Source organism: Manis pentadactyla, chromosome 5 (assembly GCF_030020395.1).
Source record: "Manis pentadactyla isolate mManPen7 chromosome 5, mManPen7.hap1, whole genome shotgun sequence".
NCBI lineage: Eukaryota > Metazoa > Chordata > Mammalia > Pholidota > Manidae > Manis > Manis pentadactyla.
In genome coordinates this window covers 3,570,048-3,592,429 of record NC_080023.1, presented here as the reverse complement: position 1 = coordinate 3,592,429, position 22,382 = coordinate 3,570,048, and the positions used below count along the sequence as shown (strand labels likewise).

The window sequence follows — 22,382 nt, the reverse complement described above, 5'->3', positions numbered from 1 at the left end:
GCCACCCCTGATCAGCTGGGGTGACTTGGCTCCTGAGCAGGGCAGGAGGGGAGGGGAGGGCGTTCTGGGAGCTCAGGAGCCATGGGCAGGGCTGGAGTTGAGCCCCTGGTCCTGGCTCTCCTGCCAGGGGAAGCTGGGGGAGGCCTAGAAGGCTGGGCCGACCAACCCCGCCCCCCACCTGCCCCTCACCTGTAGCTGCGGCTCCAGAGCCTGCACGCGCCCCGCCGATTCCATGGCTCCCCTGACGAGAGCTAGAGCAGAGGGGAGAGAGGGGCATCCCCGAGCTGCCTGGGCAGGGCTGGCCGTGAGGATGCCCTGGCCCAGCCCTGCCCTGCTCCAAGCTGCCGGCTGTCTCTTGGGCCCACATGGTCACCTGAAGGCACCTTGATCGCCCCACCTGTGGCCCCTGGAGGTGCGGAGGGCCTCCAGGCCTCAGAGCAGGGCCGGGACCCCACCTCCTGCTCCTCCGCAGCGGGCCCTCTTCCCTGCCACGTGGGTGGGCCTCCAGCTCTCTGTCCTGAGGCCCTGGGGCCAGCGGGAGGGAGGAACAGGCCGCCCCCATGGGGCCGCGTGGGTAGGAGGACGTGTGCTCCTGCCGGGGGTTGGCCCCGGAAGGGAGCAGTGTGGGCGTGGGGGGTGCGGGGGCTGCTGGCTCTGCCTCTGTTTGCTCTGCACTCTCCTGCCCCTTCGACACACAAACACAGAACTCCGTCCTGAGCTACCTGACCTCCAGTGTGAAGACAGAGCCCAGGGTGGGCGTTGCTGCCTTTTCTCCGTCCTGCACACCCAGGGTCACCTGGCCGGGTCCCTGGGGCACTGGTCCCAGGTGTGTGGAGCTGGGCCGGCAGGCACCCAGGGCTGTGTGCCCCGAGCTCTTGGCCTCGTTCCACTATGCAGAGGGCACTGCTAGTGGCCAGAGGGTAGGGAGCTGGTCGCTGGCTGCAGGTAGGGCTGTGGGGCAGTGGGTGGGCAGCATGGCCCCAACCCCTCTGGCCTGTGGAGCACTTGGGGAGCTGCAGGGGTGTCCACATGCTTCTTACCTCAGCCCCTCACCCTGCCGGTCCCTGTGTGTCCCTGCCTTTGCCCCACTGAGTGACTGACCCCAGGCAACTGCTGGGCAGAGGGGCGTGACCCGCAGCCCCAGACTCGCTCTGGCTTCCACCGTGTGGCCCCAGGGGCAGGCAGGGCTGCCTCGGACAGTGGCTCCACAGGGATGGCCGGGCAGTGGTCCCAGGTCTGGGGAGCTGTGGGGCCTTCAGCCTGATGTCTGCACCATGGGCAGCCGGCGGTGTGTCCTGACCACCCAGCCTTGGTACGGTGGCCACAGGCCCCACCTGGTACACGGCTCACTGGTCCTGCAGTCCTGCCCCTGGAACTGCTGGCAAGCTGCAGGACGCCATGTCCACCGGGGGCCATGGCCGTGCTTCTCACTGCAGTCCCTCCCAGCCCCACATGCACTGTCACAGACCCTGCCAGTGTAGCGAGAGGCATGCGATCTAGGGGGCTCCTGTTTTCTCCTGCGAGGCCAGCGAGGCCAGAAGGGGAGCCCCCAGCTGCTGTGTTAGCTGGGGGAGGTCCTGGCCATCCCTGAGGGCCCAGTGCAGGGACAAGTGATCCCTGGCTTCAAGAAGTCCTAAGGGCTAACAGCCGGTGGTGAAGCTGCTCAGAGAGGGCAGAGCGGGACCCGTGCTTGGAGTCCCTGCTGAGCCTGAGCTGAGCCGCACGGATCTCCCAGGACCAAGGCCCCGCTGGCTCCTCAGCCGGGCACCCACCCGCCTGGGCGGCCCTGGTGCAGCTGAGGCACGGCCCCCAAAGTAGAGCAGTTGTGCAGCCCCGATGGGCCTTTGAAAAGCCTCCCACCAGATCAGCTCTTCTGCCAGCACAGTCCAGGTGCCTGGCAGCAGGAGGCAGGGAAGGGCCTCTGAGCCCACCAGGCAAAGCCCAGAAACACAGGGGAGACCCTTGGCTGGTTATGGAATAAAAGCTGCCTGTGCTACCCTGGGCTCACCTGCAAATTCAGGAACCTGTGAATCTTCCACCTCAAACAGCAGCTCGTCGTGAATTTGTGCAACCAACCTGGAACACATGGCGGGGAGGTGTTGCTCAGTCTGTGTGGCAGGTGGGGGTGGCTGGGTGGGCATGGGCTGCCATGGAGAGGGCTGCGGTCCACACAGGGGTCCCAAGGCTGTGGGGAGTGGAAAGACCCAGCCAGGATGGTCTGGGGAGGTGCGCACCCAGGCCAGAAGTGGCTGACAGCATTGCAAGGGGGACTAGGTGATCCTGCCACCCCCAGGAGCCCACAGCGAGTGGTGGGGCCAAGGGTCATGCTCTGCAAGTCCCAGCCAGGGTGGAAGTCTGACTCAGATTTGGGGGGTGGGAGTCTGACTCAGATTTAGGGGGAAATCTCTGCTGACCAGGGTGTGGGGCCTCCTGTGAGCAGTGAGGGTGAACCTAGAATGTGGGGTCTCTAGAGGAGTGGGGAACACCCCCACTTTGAATACTAGCTTAAGAGAAGGTGATGGGCTGGATGGTGTTTTTTTAAGAAGTTACTACTGAGTCAAAGAAACTCTTTTAAGTTTGGAAAGCATGTTCCAGAGTCCAAAGTGCAAAACAAAAATCTCTCAGTCCCCCAGCTCCAGCCGCCCGGCCTCACAGGGGCGCTGGGGCCGGGGCTCCCCCTGTACTTCCTCTCACGGGCCAAGGCCTCACTGCCTGGGGCCCGGGCCCCTCGCTGCAGCCCACCCTGGTCGGCGCCTGCCCCTGTGGGCCCTCGCTGGGGCTGAGCCTCACAGACCCCACAGGCCTGGGGCAGCTTGCTGCTCCTCCGGCTCCCTCCGCTGGGTGAGCCCCTGCACCGGGGCCGTCCCCTCGCCGTCAGCAGCCCCTCAAGCACCCTCTCGAGGGGCATCTGTCCCTACCTGCCTCAGAAGGGAGAGGAAGTGGGAGACGGCAAAGTGGGCGCTGTAGGGAAGGGGTGGTGAGGGGCGGTGGGGCAGGGCCTTGGGAGGGCTGACACTCAGTGACAGGTCAGCAGACGCAGAGGTGTGCATGGGGAGGGGACGGACTGAGAGCCACACCCGGTGATCAGCTCTTGAAGCTCTGTGTTGTCACACAGAACATGGCTGTAGTTGGACACAGCAAGTGCACGCCAGGCTTAACAGGCTCTTCAGAAGGCAGGATCTGGGTTGGCTGTGTGCCTCGGGCAGATGACACCTGCCTCGGGCTGTGGCCCCAGAACTGGTGCCAGCCCTGCCCCCAGGGTGGGCGATGGTGACTCTCTGTACAGCTGGGGCTGGGGGTGGGGCTTGGTGCCCATGATCCACCAAATGGTCTCGAGGGCCAGCCGCCCTGTGGGAAGGATGGGTGTATCAGGGGGTCCCATGTGCTCTGTCTTTTGTGTGACTTGGTCTCTGTCTCTGGGACTGGGCTTTTAAGGGCAGGGGCCAGTCCAGTCCTTGTCAGCTTACTGCAGTGCGTGGTGGGCACAGTGCATGAGGGAAGGGGCTGTGGGCAGGCCGCCACATGTGGTGGAGCCGTGGGCCCAGAGGCACCAAGAAGCCTGGGCCGTGCAGGGCAGGTGTGAGCCCAGGGCAGCAGTCCCGTGTTGCAAGCTCTGGGTGTGGGCGGGGAGCAGCTCTTCAACCCCAGTCCCTCAGTGCAGAGATGGCTTGTAGTGCACGTTCAGTCTGAGGCGCCCAGCAGAGATTACCAGGGTCCACCCCACTCTACTCTTCCTCTTTGTCGTTGGGTGGGGTGGAGGTGGGGCTGTGTCCATAGCTACAAGCATCTCCCAGGCTCTCTCCCAGATGGAGTGGCCCCTGAAGTGTACACCCTCCAACTTCCTGGAAGGCTCTTTGAAGAGCTGACTTGGCCGGGGTTAGGTACCTTTTGACCATCACTACTTTTGCCTGCAAGGCACTGTGATGGCTGGAGAAGACACCTCCATCATGGCACCAAGAGGCAAAAGGCCATCAATCCAGTGGGTCCTTGGTCTTGCTGCCCTGAACCTCTGAACCAGTCAGCAACTGTGGCCTCTGGACATCTCATGGGAGAAAAATCCACCTTTTGAAGTCTGAGCCTTGCAGCTAGGCCCGTGTTCCTATCACTGGTGAGCAAGTGCACAATGTCCTGGAGAGGATGCACAGGACATGGTTCTGGGCCCAGACCTCAGCGCAGGTGCGGGCACGGGCAGGCCGCCGGCCCCCGTGGTTGCCCCCAGGGATGTGCACCTGAGTTCTGAATGGAGCCTCGGGCCAGGCTGGCGACACCCCCCTTCTGAAGTTAGACCGGCCAGCCACACTGGGTTTCTCTAACTTCAAGACCTCTGGTGGGTCTTCAGCTTCCCAGGGGCCTTAGTCTTCAAATGGGCAGAAGCCTCAGAACAGGCACTGTACATCTGTCCAGATTTAGCAGAAACAGTTTTCACACTTCCTGAAATTATACTGTGAATTTGGAGCTGCTGTGTGGCAGTCACCTAAGAATAGGCCTGCACTGTCAGTCGCCTTCCCGTCACCCTCCCAGCTGATGACCACATCACCCTATTTCTAACTGGGAATTGGGGCACAGAGAGGAGAAATGGAGGCTCCCCACCGAGGCAGATGGGTACAGGCGTCAGGTCCCCGAGCTGAGGAGAGGCACCTGCCCATGCCCTGGCACTGGGACCAGGCAGGTCGCAGGGACCCATGGCCCCTAAGGAGCACACCAGAGGGGCCTGGCCAGTCTCTTGCTCTCCTCGGTGTGGCTTGCCTGGGGCAGCTCCCTCCTGGCCGCACAGTGGCCCTGCGCCCGTCACGGTCAGGTCCGGGAAGCACCCCGAGACCTCCTGCTGTGGCTCCTGTCTGCCCTCAGGGCCAGGACTCAGAAGCAGCTGAGCCTCTAGTCTTGGAAGCCCAGCTCTGCCACCCATCACAGTTCACTGAGGCCGCTGCCTACTCCTCAGCTGCTCCTCTAGCCTCCCGTGGGCCCCACGCACCTTCTCTGACCCCTTCTGAGGCCAAGAGTGGGTGCCCTACACACCACACCAGGCCTGGCCACACGGTGCCCTCAGGTGGCTGCTGCATTGTGAGGTGGTCAGAGGGCTGGCCCGCTGGCAAGCAGATGACCCCATCTTCCACAGATGCCCCTGCAGCTGCCCTGACCTCCTTGTACCCACAGGCAAAGGAGCAGGTGACTCCCTGAGGCCGCTGCTGGGTCCAGCGGGCGATCAGCTGCGGCTGTGGCAGGGCAGAGGCGCAGGGTGGGAAAAGCTGCTGCCCGGGGGGAGGCCGGGTGCTGGCCAGCTCTGCGTGACCTGGACGTGCTGCACGCTGCTCTGAGCCGTTTCTCCTTCTCCACACGCAGGTGTGGGAGTCAACAGTCTCCTAAGCTTCTTTCCAGCTCCAACATGTTCTGAAGCCTGGAAAGGCCTTTTCACAGGGGTCCCGTGTGGTCAGAGGCCGAGGTGGGGCTCGTTGCCCGGCCCCACCGACCGCTGGCGCAGAGGCTGAGTAGCTCTCCAGCGACCAAGGCAAGGGCAGGCCTCGGGCGTGGGCCATCCCACGGCTCCAGCCCACGGGCGGGCGGTGGCTGGAGGTGTCTACGGGCAGTTGCTCCCCTTGAGCTGCCTGGAGCCTCCTGGTGACATACTGCGCTCACACAGCTTCGGGCCAACACAAGCTCACCCATGGCCCACATCTGCCCTTCTAGACATGATCCAAACCCTGTTCTGTGACTCTGGGAAGAATGAATCAAGTTGACAAAACACTGAGTATGAAATGCCCCAGTACTGCCCAGCACTCTGCTTGGCTCAGGAAGAGCACTTCCTGAAAACAGTGCAGGGCTGGTGGCAGAGAGGCAACTAGCCGAGTTGTCAGGTTCCTGGGTAAGAACTGTTCATACTCAGCTCTGGACTCTGTCACCAAAAATGACTCCACATCCTCATATACCAACATCCTTTGTCCATCCCACAAACCCCAGAAATGATGAGGCTCTTTTAGACGTATAATGTCAGGGCTCCAAGCAACCACTCAGCTTTTGTCGCTGCCAAGATGGTGTGCGAGTGCAGGGTCTCCTACCCTCCTAGATCTACCCCACAGAAACTCCCCGAGTGAGCAGGGTTTGTGGATCAGGAGCTAGTCGGGAAAACATGAGGGGACCCTGGGACGACTGGACGCCTGTGGTTTTGGGTGTATGTGCTGGCTGTGGGGAGCAGACGGCAAGACAGGCAGCAGGACTCAGCAACAGGAAAGCCCTGTAAGCTCTGCTCTCGGCCCTCAGCTCCCCGGTCACTGCATAGATCAGATGGTAGCTCAGACCCAGTGCAGGTGCCAGCAGGTGTCTGCTGGGGTCTCAGGCACTGGGCCCTCCACCCCTCTCCCCAGGCTCATGGGATAACAGACCAGGGTATGGCTTCTTCCCCAGGTGGCTTCTCCCCAGGCCTGTAAGGTGACCCATGGACCAGAGGAAGCATCTCGTGCAGGGGTGGCAAGGGGGCGGGCGACAGTGCTTCTGTGGGGCTTGGGGACAGTCTTCTCTGCTCTTCTTTACTACGGTGCCACCCTACAGTCCCTGGGGCGGGCCCTGGCCTGACTTCACACCAAACTGGGGAAATCACCAGAGGAACACAGGCTCAGAAGCCAAAACAATCAAGAAATATCTGAAGAAATATAGGATATGAAGTTTTAAAGAAAGTTGAAAGGTCTTAGATAAAGAAAAGTCATGTCTGAGAATGTAAATATCAGAAGCCAAGAGAAAACTGTAAGCTCAGATGGAAAAGAGTGGCTATAGGCAAGCAGGTCCCTGTGTCTCAAAAATCAGGGGAGGAGTCCAGCCGGCTTCTGTCTCCCTGGAAGGGCACCTCTGCAGGGACAGGCTCGTGCTGGCCTGCTGGAGGCTACAGCAAACATGGGCAAGTGTGCCTGGGGATGGAGGAGGCAGGGGCCAGGCCTCCAGGGGGGCCACTCACTTCTCTAGGGGACTTCTGGTCAACTGCCAGAAGGGGTGCTGGGAGTCCGGAGAACCCACCCACTGCCACCTGCTCCCAGGCCAGGACTCCTGGTGGCCAGGAGAGTGGCTCAGGGCCAGCAGAGGCTGGGCAGGGGCTCCTTGTCACCCAGCTACCCAGATGCTCGGGGTGTGCACGCCAGGGAAAGTGGCTGAGGCAGAGATAGCTGTGGCTGGGGGCGACCACAGTGGAGCCCCACTTTGCAGGTGCGTCTGAGCCTGGGGGCAGGGGTAGCAGCTGACTGGGGTGAGTGGCGCCAGCAGAGTGGGAGTGGGGACAGTTTGGAGTCTGTGTCCTGTCCTGGGGGCTGTGGGGTTCATTCACCTCTGGCACCCCATGGGCTGGGGCTGAAGGTGGATCAGATGCACTGAGAGGAGGGGTCTGGGAAGATGCATTTCTGGACCACGTGAACCTCAGGAGACCTCATCCTGTCCCAAGTTGAATGGCCTGATGGTACCACATGCTGCTGTGCACAGGCCCCAGGCCCCTTTCTCAGCCCAGGTCAGGATGGAAAGAGCCCTCCTAGGAGGCTGGTAGACACTGCCTTGCCCCTGGGTGGTGAGTGCGTGACAGCCAGCATAGAGGCGCAACGGAACAGCAGGCCCCCCACCTGAGCCCCGGGACAGGCAGGTCCCTGTGCTGGGCCAGGCCCCAGGCAGGCGGGCCACTCACGCACTGACCTGGCTGTCAGGGTGGGGGAAGTGGCCACTGCAGCGAAGATGCGGATCATGGCCATTTTACAGAGGTCTGCAGCCGAGCCTGTGGGGCACAAAGGTTGTTTCGGTGTGGGGTCCAAGGGCCTGCATCAGGGGCTCGGCTGGCAGGGGCTGCCCAGCACTGCTGGTCTCAGCCAGCCGTCTTAGTTTTCTGCACTGTGTGATGTATGACCCCCTCCACCTCCTGACCTGCCACCCCCCAGTTCTTGCAACATGGGCGGCTGGATCCCCGGCTCAGGGCCTCATAGGCTGAGATCAGGATCCCACCCAACCGCGTCCTCATCTGGAAGCTCTACCAGAGACTCACTCCCAGATGACCCAGGGCCGTCGGCAGAGTTTGCTTCCTGCAGGGAATGGCTGAGGCTCCTGCCGGCTGTTGGCTGTGGGTGGCTCAGCACCCAGAGGCTGCCCTTAGGTCCTTGCCAGGGGCCCACCCTCCAACATGCAGTTTGTTCCTTCGTGGCCAGCTGGAGGGCATCTGCTGCTGGGAATCGCTGACTCTGTCTGACCCTTAAACCTTCTTTCCAGGCCCCACTTGATGAGGTCAGGCCCACCTGAGATAATCCCCCTTTGTATAACTCAGTCAACTGATTAGGGACCTTATATCTACAAACCCCTTTGGCATGTAGCATGACGTAGCCACAGCAGGGACATCCCATCATATTCATGGGCTCTGCCCACATATGGGGTGTGCACACAGGACGCAGAATCTTGAGTGCTGCCCTCTGCACCAGCGAATGGATATGGCTCAGCCCCAGTGCCCACTGCCTCCAGCTGTATGGCCTTTTAATCTCATTGACCCTCAGCTTTATGTGGGTAGAAGGGGCTCTGGCTCAGTGGAGATAAATTACATCGCCAGGCAGGCATTTATTCAGCCAGCATGTCAGGCACCCTGGGAGGCTGGGTGGGGACATGCCTGTACCAGGGCTAGGCAGAGAGGGCTGTCTGCCCACGGAGACAGCTGGTTCTAAACTGCATTAGCTGTTTGTAGTCCCTGGGGTAACGAAGAAGTTAAAAGTCCTCGGTCAATCCACTGCCTTCCCCCAGTGCACAGCCACGGCCCCAGCCACAGCCCAGGATGGCTATTTGCTTTGTCCTTACAAGCATGGGGGGAATGCTGGACATGGGAGTCTGGTCTCTGAGGCCAACGTGCTGGCCGTGAGGGGTTTTGGGGCCATGGGAACCCTCTCCTGGGGGTGGGATGTCAGGATGCTGGCTGCTTTAGGAAAAGTGCAAGAGCTGGAGGAACAAGGAGGGAGTCGGGGTGGAGGGGTGCAGACGGAGGGTAAGGGGGTGACCAGGGAGGCCAGGGTGCCAACGGCTGGCCTTGTCAGCTGACACGTCTGCCCATGTGGAGGCAGAACTTCCTTGCCGGCTCTGCCACTGCTTGGCCCTGGCACCTCGTTAGGTCAGCACAGATGTCTGCTAAGCAGATGACCAGTAGGTCACTGTTCAGAAGCACAGGTGTGCAGGCAGGCAGGCAGTGTACATGGCAGCTCAGGTCCGCAGCCACGGCCCCCGGTCAGCTTCCCACGTGAAGGTACCTCATGTGCAGTCTTTTCCGGAACGGCTCTCTAAAATAGCTCCAACACCACCTGGCGCTCACCTGGCAGGCAGAGCAACTTCCTCACGTGGGACAGTCCCTTAGAATCGGCCATCCCAGGGCCTGGAGGCTGTCATGCTGGGGACTGAGGCTTGGGGAGACTCCACACTGAGCCCAGACGGAATCCTAGCAACCGCCCTCTTGGCCACTGCATCTCCCCTGGTCCCCAGGGAAGACACGGAGGCTGGGCCTGAGCCGGACAGTGCCACCCACCTCTCTGCAGGGTCCACAGCAGACTGGGGACTGGAACTTTGTCCTTCGCTGAGCCCCACTCCTTGTCTCCTGGGGCCCCTGGCCACCCTCCTGCGACAGCCCACCCCTCTGTGGGCAGGCCTGCCAGGAACCTGGGGCTGGGATCCTTCCTCCAGGCTTCTTCTCTGGGACCTGCAGGCCTCAGTTCTCCAGCTGTGACGTTTGGGTCTCAGGAGGGGACAGTGCCTGATGCCCAGGCTACCCTGATGCCTCATGGGGCGCTCATGACATGGCATGTGGAGCCTGTGGTTACAGCTCTCCACTTCTGTGCAGAGACCTGGGCTATTTGAGAGCCATGGCTGAAGAAGATTCAAGAGTTTCTGTAACTGGAGGTGAAGGACATGCCATCCCTCCCCCAGCTGCTCCCTGCTGAGGGCGTCAGGACACTGGGGGACGCGCTAGGCTCTGGAGGTGCTCGAGCCCCACACCCGCCAGGCCTGAGGGGCATCACGGAGAGCCCCAGGCTGCACCAGGGCCTGAGCTCCAGTCTGGCCCAGGGCTGGCTAAGCCTCTGTTCCTATTGCAGAGGCAGGATGGCATGGCTTCAGCCAGTCCTCAGGGGCAAACGTCATGATTACACAGACAACATGTGCTGAGCAGCCACCATACGCCAGGTGTTATCTCCCCAGCACCTTCTGACAGCAACTGCCAGGGAAGACAGGGCAGGACATACCAGGGCATACTGGGGGGTGTCACCTGGCCCTGCAGCTGCTCAAAGTCAGAGAAGTAAATGAACACAGCAGGCAAGGTGAGGGCTCTGGGTACCTTGTACCACGAAGTTCACTGCCTGCCGCTCTGCCTGTGCCCGGAGCCGCTGGTCTCGTGCACGGATCCCTGGCAGCAGTCTCCTCCTGCCCATGATGGACACCACATAGCCTGGGTTACATGCAGGAAAAGCAGGACGAGAGGCAGAAGTAAGCAGGCTGCACAGCGCCCTGGAGGACGCCCTGCCTTTGCGGGTGCGGCTTCCCCAGCTCAGGCCCCAGCAGGCCCTCTGCAGTGCACCACTGAGTTGGGGTCCGAGGAAGCTCTGCCTGGAGCCTCTGGGGCTATCTGTAGGGCAAGTGGGTTCTGTGCTGAGGAAGCAGGGGCAGCAATAGTTGGCTCTGCTTGCCTGGGAGCACATTTTTGCACTCCTTTCTGACTTCTAGCTGCACTTATATGTGATGGAGGACAAGGGAGGTCAGTCTTTACACTCAAAGGCTGTTAACAGCCACTTGTGGGACTTGGGCACAGAAGCAGTTCTGCACCGGGTGGCAGCTGAGTGGGGGAGAGACATTGATCCATATTCCACTCAAGGTTGATGGCCTGAGTTGGAGGCCACATAGCTACACACGCAGGCAGGTCCAAGGTTTTAGGGCCTGAAGCCTTTATAAATTTGAATTTTTGAATTTTTCATAATTCCTCTTTAAGAAAATGAACACAGACAAACTGTGTTGGCTGAGCATAGTCCTCACTAGTGAGGGCTTCCATTGTACTATGTGTTGGCAAGAACTAAAGCCTCCACTTAGTATTTTACATGTCTGAGGACTGGAATAATTTCCCACATATATCATAATTATCAAAATGTCAGCGCATTGAGCACCTGTCATATGCCAGGCAATGTATAATTGAAGTCTAATAGTGACTGGCAGGGAACTGGGGTACCTGCGTTTCCAACTGGGCACACTCAGCCCGCCTCTTTGCCTGTCTGGTGATTTCTGATTAGATACTGGATATTGTGCACTTGATGATGTTGCGTGCTGGGGTTGGGTTCGTCCTTTCAAGAGCATTAGACAGGCCTAAGTTACCTGCAGATCTCCTGATCCCTTGGAGACCCATCTTTATGTTAGGATGAATTTAGAGTAGTCTTTAATTTGGGCTGGTCTAGTTTGGATCTTCTGCCAAGGGGTGACCCTTCTGGGGTCTCTATTCAGTGTCCCAGGTGTCCAGTGAGGACTCCCCACTATGATGGGCAGAATTCACACATCTTTTAGCCCTGTTGAACTCTGAATTGTTCAGCCTGCTCCTCCCAGAAACTACTTTGCTTAGTCCTATGGGGTTTCACTCTCTGCATGTGTGGCCTAGTATTCAGAAACACGGAGGGGAATCCTCTGAAGATCTACGGAGCACTTTCTTTGCATAGCTCCCTCCCCTCTGATACTCTGCCTTGCAAAACCCAGCTGCCTCTGCCTCCCTAGTCCTAATCCTTGTCTCCTCAGCTTAGCAAGACCATTGTAATCTGTTCAGGCCCCCTCCTATTCTGCGGTCTGTGACCCAGACACGTGGTGCTCAGAGGGCTCACCTCCTTTGTTTCTCTTCTCTCAGAGACCAGAGGTACACTGCCCACGATCCAGGGTCTGAAAACAATCACTTTATATATTTTCCCAATTTCTAGTTGTTTAGGTAGGAGGGAGGTCTGAATCCAGTTACCCTTTGTGGCATGAAGTGGAATGTGGCCTTTGCCTCCACACATTTCAACTCTTGCGTCTCCTCCACCCAAAGCTCACAGTGCTGGTGACTGTAGTTCCTGCTCAAGGGTGAAATGATCTCCAGGCCTGCGTCTTCATGTCACTGTGCTTCAGAAGTGGGCCAGAAGTGGGAATAATGTCCTGGGAGCCATTCGTATGCCGGCAAGGATAGCATTCTTCAACTACTCACGAAGTAGCAATAAACCACAGGAATAGCTAAACTGAAATCTGAGTTAAATGAGCCACCAACTCAACTTTTCCTTCACTGGATTCCCAAAATGGCTGTGGCCACTCCAGTGCCACCTGGCATGGAAAGGAGCAGGATGGAGGAACTGGGAGAGGAAGGGGCAGCAGTCTCAGTCCATGGCAGTTAAAATACCTTGCTGTGGCCAATTTTATAAAAGATGTGACCACGTGTGAGCTGGCAGCGGTGGCCAAGTGAGTGGCCTGCGCGAGCTGGCAGCAGTGGTGGTGGCCAAGCAAGAGGCCCGGGAGCAGCCTGCGTGAGCCCACAGCGGTGGCCGAGCTGCCCGGGAGCGGCCACGCCCCCAGCAGCTGCCCAGAATCTCCTCCCAGTGCACAGTTGCCCGAGCCAAACCCAAAGGCCACCGCCAGCATGCAGCTGCCTGGCGGGAGCACCGCTTTCGCAGGAGAGCACACCTGGCGCGCCTGCCACTCTCTGAAGGGCTCTGCGCCACCCTGACAGAGACCCTGCCAACAGCAGCTTAGGGGACTAACCCGGAGGCTGCTCCAGGAGTGCGGGTAACCGACACAGGCAGCGGAGAAGGGCAAGGCGACCAACAAGCAGGAAAGGACTTTGTTCTCCCAGCTGACACATGCGCTACCTGCCTACAGCCACCACTATCACCATGAAAAGGCAGAAGAATTTGGTCAGTCCAAAATTACCCAGACCACCTGCGAGAGAGGGCCTGGGGAGATAGATTTAACCAATCTCCCCAGAAAAGAATTCAAAATGAAGGTCATAACCATACTGATGGAGCTGCAGAGAAATATGCAAGAGCTAATGGATAAAGTTGGGAGGGAGAACACAGAAATGAAACAATCTCTGGAAGGATTTATAAGCAGACTGGATGAGGTGCAAGAGGCAGTTAATGGAATAGAAATCAGAGAACAGGAACACAGAGAAGCTGACACAGAGAGAGGTAAAAGGATTTCCAGGAATGAAAGAATATTAAGAGAACTGTGTGACTAATCCAAACGGAACAATATCCGCATTATAGGGGTACCAGAGGAAGAAGAGAGAGAAATAGGGATAGAAAGTGTATTTGAAGAAATAATTGCTGAAAACTTCCCCAAACTGGGGGAGGAAATAGTTGCTCAGACTATGGAAGCCCACAGAACTCCCGAGAGAAGGGACCCAAAGAGGACAACACCAAGACACATAATAATAAAAATGGCAAAGATCAAGGACAAGGACAGAGTATTAAAGGTAGCCAGAGAGAGAAAAAAGGTCACGTACAAAGGAAAACCCATCAGGCTAAAGTCAGACTTCTCAACAGAAACCCTACAGGCCAGAAGAGAATGGCGTGATATACTTAATGCAATGAAACAGAAGGGCCTTGAACCAAGGATACTGTATCCAGCACAATTATCATTTAAATATGAAGGAGGGATTAAACAATTCCCAGACAAGCAAAAGTTGAGGGAATTTGCTTCCCACAAACCACCTCTACAGGGTATTTTAAAGGGACTGCTCTAGATGGGAGCACTCCTAAGCCTAAATAGATGTGTCCAGAGAAAATAAAATCACTGCAAAGAAAGCAGACCAACCAAATACTAACTAAAGGCAAAAAATAAAATCAACTACTCACAAAAGCAGTCAAAGGAAACACAAAAGAACACAGAATAAAACACCCAACATATAAAGAATGGAGGAGGAGGAATAAGAACAGAGAAATAAAGAACCTATCAGACTGTGCTTATAATAGCTCAATAAGTAGCTAAGTTAGGCAGTAAGATACTAAAGAGGCTAACCTTGAACCTTTGGTAACCACAAATCAAAAGCCTGCAATGGCAATAAGTACATATCTTTTAATAATCACCCTAAATGTAAATGGACTGAATGCACCAATCAAAAGACACAGAGTAATAGAATGGATAAAAAAGCAAGACCCATCTATATGCTGCTTACAAGAAACTCACCTCAAACCCAAAGACATGCACAGACTAAGAGTCAAGGGATGGAAAAAGATATTTCGTGCAAACAATAGGGAGAAAAAAGCAGCTGTAGCAGTAATGGTATCAGACAAAATAGACTTCAAAACAAAGAAAGTAACAAGAGATAAAGAAGGACATTAAATAATGATAAAGGGCTCAGTCCAACAAGAGGATATAACCATTCTAAATATATATGCACCCAACACAGGAGCATCAACATACCTGAAACAAATACTAACAGAACTAAAGGAGGAAATAGAATGCAATGCATTCATTTTAGGAGACTTCAACACACCACTCACTCCAAAGGACAGATCCACCAGACAGAAAATAAGTAAGGTCACAGAGGCACTGAACAACACACTAGAACACATGGACCTAACAGACATCTATAGAACTCTACATCCAAAAGCAACAGGATACACATTCTTCTCAAGTGCACATGGAACATTCTCCAGAATAGACCACATACTAGGCCACAAAAAGAGCCTCAGGAAATTCCAAAACATTGAAATCCTACCAACCAACTTTTCAGACCACAAAGGTATAAAACTAGAAATAAATTGTACAAAGAAAGCAAAAAGGCTCACAAACACATGGAGGCTTAACAACACGCTCCTAAATAGTCAATGGATCAATGAACAAATTAAAATGGAGATCCAGCTATATATGGAAATAAATGACAACAACAACACAAAGCCACAACTTCTGTGGGATGCAGCGAAAGCAGTCTTAAGAGGAAAGTATATAGCAATCCAGGCCTATCTAAAGAAGGAAGAACATTCCCAAATGAATAAAGTCACAATTATTGAAACTGGGAAAAGAAGAACAAATGAGGTCCAAAGTCAACAGAAGGAGGGACATAATAAAGATCAGCGAAGAAATAAATAAAATTGAGAACAGTAAAACAATAGAAAAAAATCAATGAAACCAAGAGCTGATTCTTTGAAAAAATAAATAAAATAGGTAAGTCCCTAGCCAGACTTATTAAGAGAAAAAGAGAATCTACACACATAAACAGAATCAGAAATGAGAAAGCAAAAATCATGATGGACCCCACAGAAATACAAAACATTATTAGAGAATACTACAAAAATCTATATGTGAACAAGCTGCAAAATCTAGAAGAAATGGACAACTTCCTAGAAAAATGCAACCTTCCAAGACTGACCAAGGAAGAAACAGAAAATCAAACAAACCAATTACCAGCAAAGAAATTGAATTGGTAATCAAAAAACTACCCAAGAACAAAACCCCTGGACTAGATGGATTCAACGCTGAATTTTATCAGACATACAGAGAAGACACAATACCCATTATCCTCAAAGTTTTCCAAAAAAAAAGAAGAGGAAGGAATACTCCCAACTCATTCTATGAAGCCAGCATCACTCTTATACCAAAACCAGGCAAAGACTCCATGAAAAAAGAAAATTACAGACCAATATCCCTGATTAACATAGATGCAAAAATACTCAACAAAATATTAGCAAACCGAATTAAAAAATACATCAAGAGGATCATACATCATGATCAAGTGGGATTCATTCCAGGGATGCAAGGATGGTACAACATTAGAAAAATCCATCAACAGCATCCACCACATCAACAAAAAGAAGGATAGAAACCACATGATCATTTCCATAGATGCTGAAAAAGCATTCAACAAAATTCAACATGCATTCATGATAAAACCTCTCAACAAAATGGGTATAGAGGGCAAGTGCCTCAACATAATAAAGGCCATATATGACAAACCCACAGCCAACATCATACTGAACAGCGAGAAGCTGAAAGCTTTTCCTCTAAGATCGGGAACAAGACAGGGATGCCCACTCTCCCCACTGTTATTCAATATAGTACTGGAGGTCCTAGCCACGGCAATTAGACAAAACAAAGAAATACAAGGAATCCAGATCGGTAAGGAGGAAGTCAAACTGTCACTATTTGCAGATGACATGATACTGTACATAAAAAACCCTAAAGACTCCATTCCAAAACTACTAGAACTAATATCGGAATTCAGCAAAGTTGCAGGATACAAAATCAACACAGAGAAATCTGTTGCCTTCCTATACACTACTGACGAATTAACAGAAAGAGAAATAAGGAAAACAATTCCATTCACAATTGCATCAAAAAGAATAAAATACCTAGGAATAAACCTAACCAAGGAAGTGAAAGACCTATACCCTGAAAACTACAAGACTACAAAACTACAAAACTTTAATTTCCTAAGGGAAATTAAAGAGGACACTAACAAATGGAAACTCATTCCATGCTCTTGGCTAGGAAGAATTAATATCGTCAAAATGGCCATCCTGCCTAAAGCAAGCTACAGATTCAATGCAATGCCTATCAAAATACCAACAACATTCTTCAACGAACTGGAACAAATAATTTTAAAATTCATATGGAACCACAAAAGACCCTGAATAGCCAAAGAAATCCTGAGAAAAGAAGAATAAAGCAGGGGACATCTTGCTTCCCAACTTCAAGCTCTACTACAAAGCCACAGTAATCAAGACAATTTGGTACTGGCACAAGAAAAGAGCCACAGACCAGTGGAACAGAATAGAGAGTCCAGATATTAACCCAAACATATATGGTCAATTAATATATGATAAAGGAGCCATGGACGTACAATGGAGTAATGAAAGCCTCTTCAACAGCTGGTGTTGGCAAAACTGGACAGCTACATGCAAGAGAATGAAACTGGATTATTGTCTAATCCCATTCACAAAAGTAAATTCGAAATGGATCAAAGACCTGAATGTAAGTCATGAAACCATAAAACTCTTAGAAAAAAACATAGGCAAAAATCTCATGGACATAAACATGAGTGACTTCTTCATGAACATATCTCCCCGGGCAAGGGAAACAAAAGCAAAAATGAACAAGTGGGACTACATCAAGCTGAAAAGCTTCTGTACAGCAAAGGACACCACCAAGAGAACAAAAAGGCATCCTACAGTATGGGAGAATATATTCATAAATGACAGATCCGATAAAGGGTTGACATCTAAAATAAAGAGCTCACGCACCTCAACAAACAAAAAGCAAAGAATCCAACTAAAAAATGGGCAGAGGAGCTGAACAGACACTTCTCCAAAGAAGAAATTCAGATGGCCAACAGGCACATGAAAAGATGCTCCGTATCGCTAGTTATCAGTGAAATGCAAATTAATATCACAATGAGATATCACCTCACACCAGTAAGGATGGCCAACATCAAAAAGACAAACAACAACAAATGTTAGTGAGGTTGTGGAAAAACGGGAACCCTCCTACACTGCTGGTGGGAATGTAAATTAGTTCAACCACTGTGGAAAGCAGCATGGAGGATCCTTAAAAAACTCAAAATAGAAATGCCATGTGACCCAGGAACTCCACTCTTAGGAATTTACCCTAAGAATGCAGCAGCCCAGTTTGAAAAAGACATATGGACCCCTATGTTTATCACAGCACTATTTACAATAGCCAAGAAATGGAAGCAACCTAAGTGTTCATCAGTAGATGAATAGGTAAAGAAGAGGTGGTACATATACACAATGGAATATTATTCAGCCATAAGAAGAAAACAAATCCTACCATTTGCAACAACATGGATGGAGCTGGAGGGTATTATGCTCAGTGAAATAAGCCAGGTGGAGAAAGACAAGTACCAAATGATTTCACTCATATGTGGAGTATAAGAACAAAGAAAAACTGAAGGAACAAAACAGCAGCAGAATCACAGAACCCAGGAATGGACTAACAGTTACTAAAGGGAAAGGGACTGGGGATAATGGGTGGGAAGGGAGGGATAAGAAGGGGGAAAAAGAAAGGGGGCATTACGATTAGCGTGTATAACGTGGGGGGGGCACGGGGAGGGCTGTACAACACAGAGAAGGCAAGTAGTGATTCTACAGAATCTTATTACGCTGATGGACAGTGACTGTAATGGGGTTTGTGGAGGGGACACTGTGATGGGGGGAGTCTGGTAAACGTAATGTTCCTCGTAATTGTAGTTTAATGATACCAAAAAAATAAAATCACATAAGGAGAAAAAAAAGAAAAAAAAAGATGTGACCACGTGAACACACTGCCAGACCTCTCTCAGGACCCTGGACCTTTGGCTTTGTCAGTATCTTGGTGAACCTGCCTCGTCCCCCTTTCAGCCACCAGCAGATCAGGTGTGCCTGCGTGGGGTGCATGTGCTCAGACCTAGGGCCTGACCCCGTGTCCACTCCAGCTGTCCATGCGGCCTCCGGGGCATCTCTTCCCTCCATCCCACCTTTGGTCTCTGAGAGAGCACCCGTTATTTCTAGATTGCTCCCCAGTGTAGGCTCTGATTTCCACTTCTACTGCCAATCCTTTTCCACACTGCTGAAGTGAAAAGTGGAACCCAGGTTCTTTCTGTGGCATGTGAAGCGCCGTGTGGGGTGGGCCCACTCTGCCTCTTCCCTGCCTCCGCACCTGCCCACACTGGCACCACTCCTGGCTCTCCCTGGCCTTTTGTATCTCTGCCCAGGCCTCGCCCCTTGCAAGGCCATGGCTGTGGCAGCATCCTCCAGCCCCTATCGCTCTCTGCCTGGGCGCCCTGTTTGTCTCTTTCACACCCAGGTGCCCGTCCTGCAGACACCCTCTGAATGCACTCGCTCTCTGGTGGGTCACCTGTCTCCCCAGGGCTGGAGCTGCAGAGGAGCTGGAGCTTGTGTCCTGGGCACCAGCACAGTGCCAAACGTGAGGTCGACACTCAACCCATGTGGGGAAGGGTCTGATGGTGGTCCGAGTATGTTTTACAGACGTGTGACTGCTGGGTCAAAGGGAACCCACACTTCATGTCTGCATACCTGCCACCCATGGCCCTTCAGGAGGATTGAGTACAAGGAAGAGAGGCACAGCCAGGTGCAGGGGAGGGGAGACGCTGGGGGCGGGGGCGGGTCCTAGCCCAGCACCACCTGTTAGCTGCATAAACTTAGAAGCTAATGAACCTCTCGGTGATCATTCTCCTCATCTGGACAGTGGGGGTAAAGATACTACCCACTTTAGAGTTGCAGTGAGGGTTTTGTAGGGTCAGTTATGAGGAGCCTCTGAAATCGTGCCAGTCTGCGGCTGGTGCTTTGCGAGTGACTGTCACTGTGTTTCCATCCACAGTGACCTGGGCTCTGCACACTTTTATCAGCACTGGGTTCTGTCACTATTTTAACATTTCAAAACTGGCAGTACTTCATTTTCCCCAGGCATGGGGCTCCTGGGCCCGGGAATGGCCAGGGCCTGTGGGGCTTTGGGAGGATGCGGTGGTCACAGGTGGAGGTGGGGGCCACGCAGGCCTCCATGCTGTGCACCTCCAGGCCCAGGGGGTTCTAGGCCTGTTAGACGCTCGCTGGCAGATGGAAACAGGTTGCTGGCTTTCTCATGCCCCATACCGAGGCTGCAGGGAGCCAGAGACTCCACATGGGCTAGTGCCTGGATGCCCAGTGAGGCCCAGGAAGAGCTTGTGGAGGGGCCACCCTGGGACGCAAGGGCTCCAGAGAGGAAGTCATCAGCAAGCCGCTGGGAGAGTCCAGCAGAGCCTGGCCCCTACGCGAACATTCTGGAGCCATTTAGGAAGGCTGGGCCCTGAGGCTGCTTCTCCACTGGTCCCATTTTCTGTCTTGAGTGTATGCTGAGGTCGCTGCATTCTCTGTACTGCCGACCCTCTTCTCTGGTGGCAATTTCATGGATTTCTGCTGCTACACTGGTTTCCTTCCTCCTTTAATTTACTCTGCTGCTCTCTTCCAAAGGTCTTGGGTTGAATGCAACTTCTTTCCTCCTAAAACACCGTTTCACAGCATTACTCACCTCCAAGTGATGTGCCAGCTTGGCCAGGTCCCACAGGTTTTCACATGAGATATTTTTACTGTCACTTATTTCTAGAATGTTTGTAATTTTTCTTGGGACTTCTTTTTTAATTGTAAATCATATAGGAGCACAATAAATCTCCAAATACATGAATGGATGACCACATCTACAGATATGAAACTACCTTTTTATTCCACTGGGGTCACAGAACATGTTTCTATTTGATATGTTTTGAAATTTTTGACCAAACTTTAGTGAACTTTTAAGTATACCACACGCTTTTCACAGGAACACGTTCTCCCTTGTTGCAGGATTTGATCTCTATTTATCTGTCATCCTCTGACTCGATCTTGTTAACTTTGTTGCCTCAAGTGGAGCTTTGGACCCTCTTCCCACGGAGCCTCTGGCCCCGTTTATCCCTCAGGGGCTGGACGCTCACCCAGCCCCCACAGACCCAGCCCCACTCACCAGCCCCCCGCCCTCCCGTCTGTCTGTCCACCACCACCGGAGGGCGGGGCCTGGAAGGCGCTCTGGCCGCTGCTGGTTACGGTGGGGCAGGGAGGGCGGCAGCAGCCGGCTTACCTGTCTGGTGACACCGGGCAATGGTTGCTCGAGCAAAGGTCTTGATTTTCTTGTACTTCTGCAAAAAACTCTCCAAAAACCGGGCAGCTTCCTGGACCGTAACTCCAAGGCAAGCAGCAAGGCCCTCCTTCCCTGTACGGGCAGAAACAGTCAAGGTCACAGGCAGGACCTAACATACCCAGGGTCACCCAGAGCTCGAGCCCCCAGGCGGGCACCGCCACGCACGGAGGTGAGCCAGCAGGCGGGCTCTCGGAAGACTTGGTGAGCCAAGGCCCCGTTGGCACCGCTGGTCTCTCCTGATTGGTCAGGGTGGTGGTGGCTTTTGGCTTTACATCTGACGCTAGGTTCTGGTTAAGCTAGACTGGCCTGTTAAACATTTATTCACTCAGTAACACTGGCCGAGTGCCTGGCAGGTGTGCAGATGAAGCTGGGAAGGAAGCAGATGTAGCCTCTGCTGTCAGTCTGTCCAGGGGGAGACCTGACTCCAGATGGGGGAGCTGGAGGGGAATGGCGAAAGGGGGAGGGAAAGGTGCAGTGCCAAATTATAACAATGGTACTCAGGAGCTCCCATCACTGGAATTTTTATTTTGAGAAGCAAACACTTCTGATTTTGTTCGCCAAATCTGGTTCCTAGAGGACGCAGGTGTTCTCGTGAAGCTTCTTATGGCAAGGTCTCCGGTCGGGACGGCGTCCTGAGTGAGTCCCAGCACAACTTGCCGGGTGTGGCTGCTGGGGCCACACAGATGTGGGTCTGAGTCCACTCTGTCACCCTCTGGGGGCTCCGTGTGGCCTTGGAGAAGTTCCCTGACCTGCAGTCAGCCCCATTTCTTCACCTATGAATCAGGAACACTACTCCTTAGTCCCAAGGGTTGTTTAGGGCACCCCATGAGCTGAGAGGAAAAGCAGCACACAGAGTCCGGCTCCTGTGTGATACTCAATATGGAGCTGCTCTCTCCCATTTCCTCCAGAAAAGAAGACTTTTAATAAAGAATGAAGAGCCGAGCCCATGAGGACAAGTATGAGAGCCTTGCTGGACACAAGATCACAGGCAAAGCCTTGTACTATGAGGGACTGTATCGCTGTTGGGGACCCCTGAGACCCAAGGGGCTGAAGACCTGAGTTCCTGGGGAGCATGAGCAGGTCTGGGAGTGAGCTTGCAGTCCTATGCATTGGGTCAGCTCTGGGCCACGCTAGAGCACCCTGAGGGGCCTTCAGACCACATGGCCCAGAAACCATGGCATAGGAAGTGGAGATGAGGGATCTGTGGAGACCAGAGCAGACCTCCGCAGGAGTGGGCTCCCCGACCTCCCAGACACAGGCGCTCTGCTCACAGGGCCGCTCCCAGCCCCGCCAGCGCATGCATTCCACAGTTCTGGACAGAGACAGCACGCACATCTTGGGAGAGTAAAGGGGCAGATGTTTGCTTCCATTGCTTGGCCAGCAAGAGTGAGGAAGGCTGGGGAGCCTTGTGCTCCCCAAAGTTCTCCTAGAAGGAGAGCTCTTTGAGCCCTCAGTCTTTCCACTATTCCATATCATAATAGCTGGAAATAAGAAAATGCCAATTGCCCTTTTAGGCCTTAATTAAGACCACGTGATAGCTTCATGAATATGCCATACTGAAATAATCCATCTGGAGCGCTTTCTTTCTCTGACATTCCAATCACTGCCTCTCAGCTGTGGAATTCCAATGGAAAATTCCATTGGCTTTCAGAAGGGAATTAAACAGTGGCTAGACACTCGAGGCAGGTCTGGCTGGGTTGGGACCCTGAGTCTTCTCAGCCAGCTCCTTTCTCGTG

The 22,382-nt window shown here is 53.7% G+C and overlaps 1 protein-coding gene across 1 annotated transcript in view; it reads right to left on the bottom strand.

Annotated features, from left to right (window-relative positions):
- The window catches only part of POLN (DNA polymerase nu), a 161,319-nt gene that overhangs the window by 1,378 nt on the left and 137,559 nt on the right, over window positions 1–22,382 (bottom strand). The window contains exons 20-24 of the mRNA XM_057502043.1: window positions 20,587–20,718; window positions 10,319–10,429; window positions 7,663–7,741; window positions 2,009–2,076; window positions 190–251 (exon numbers count right to left, since the gene is read on the bottom strand). Of these exons, the coding sequence (XP_057358026.1) occupies window positions 190–251; window positions 2,009–2,076; window positions 7,663–7,741; window positions 10,319–10,429; window positions 20,587–20,718 (452 nt within the window). The remainder of the gene's footprint in view (window positions 1–189; window positions 252–2,008; window positions 2,077–7,662; window positions 7,742–10,318; window positions 10,430–20,586; window positions 20,719–22,382) is intronic.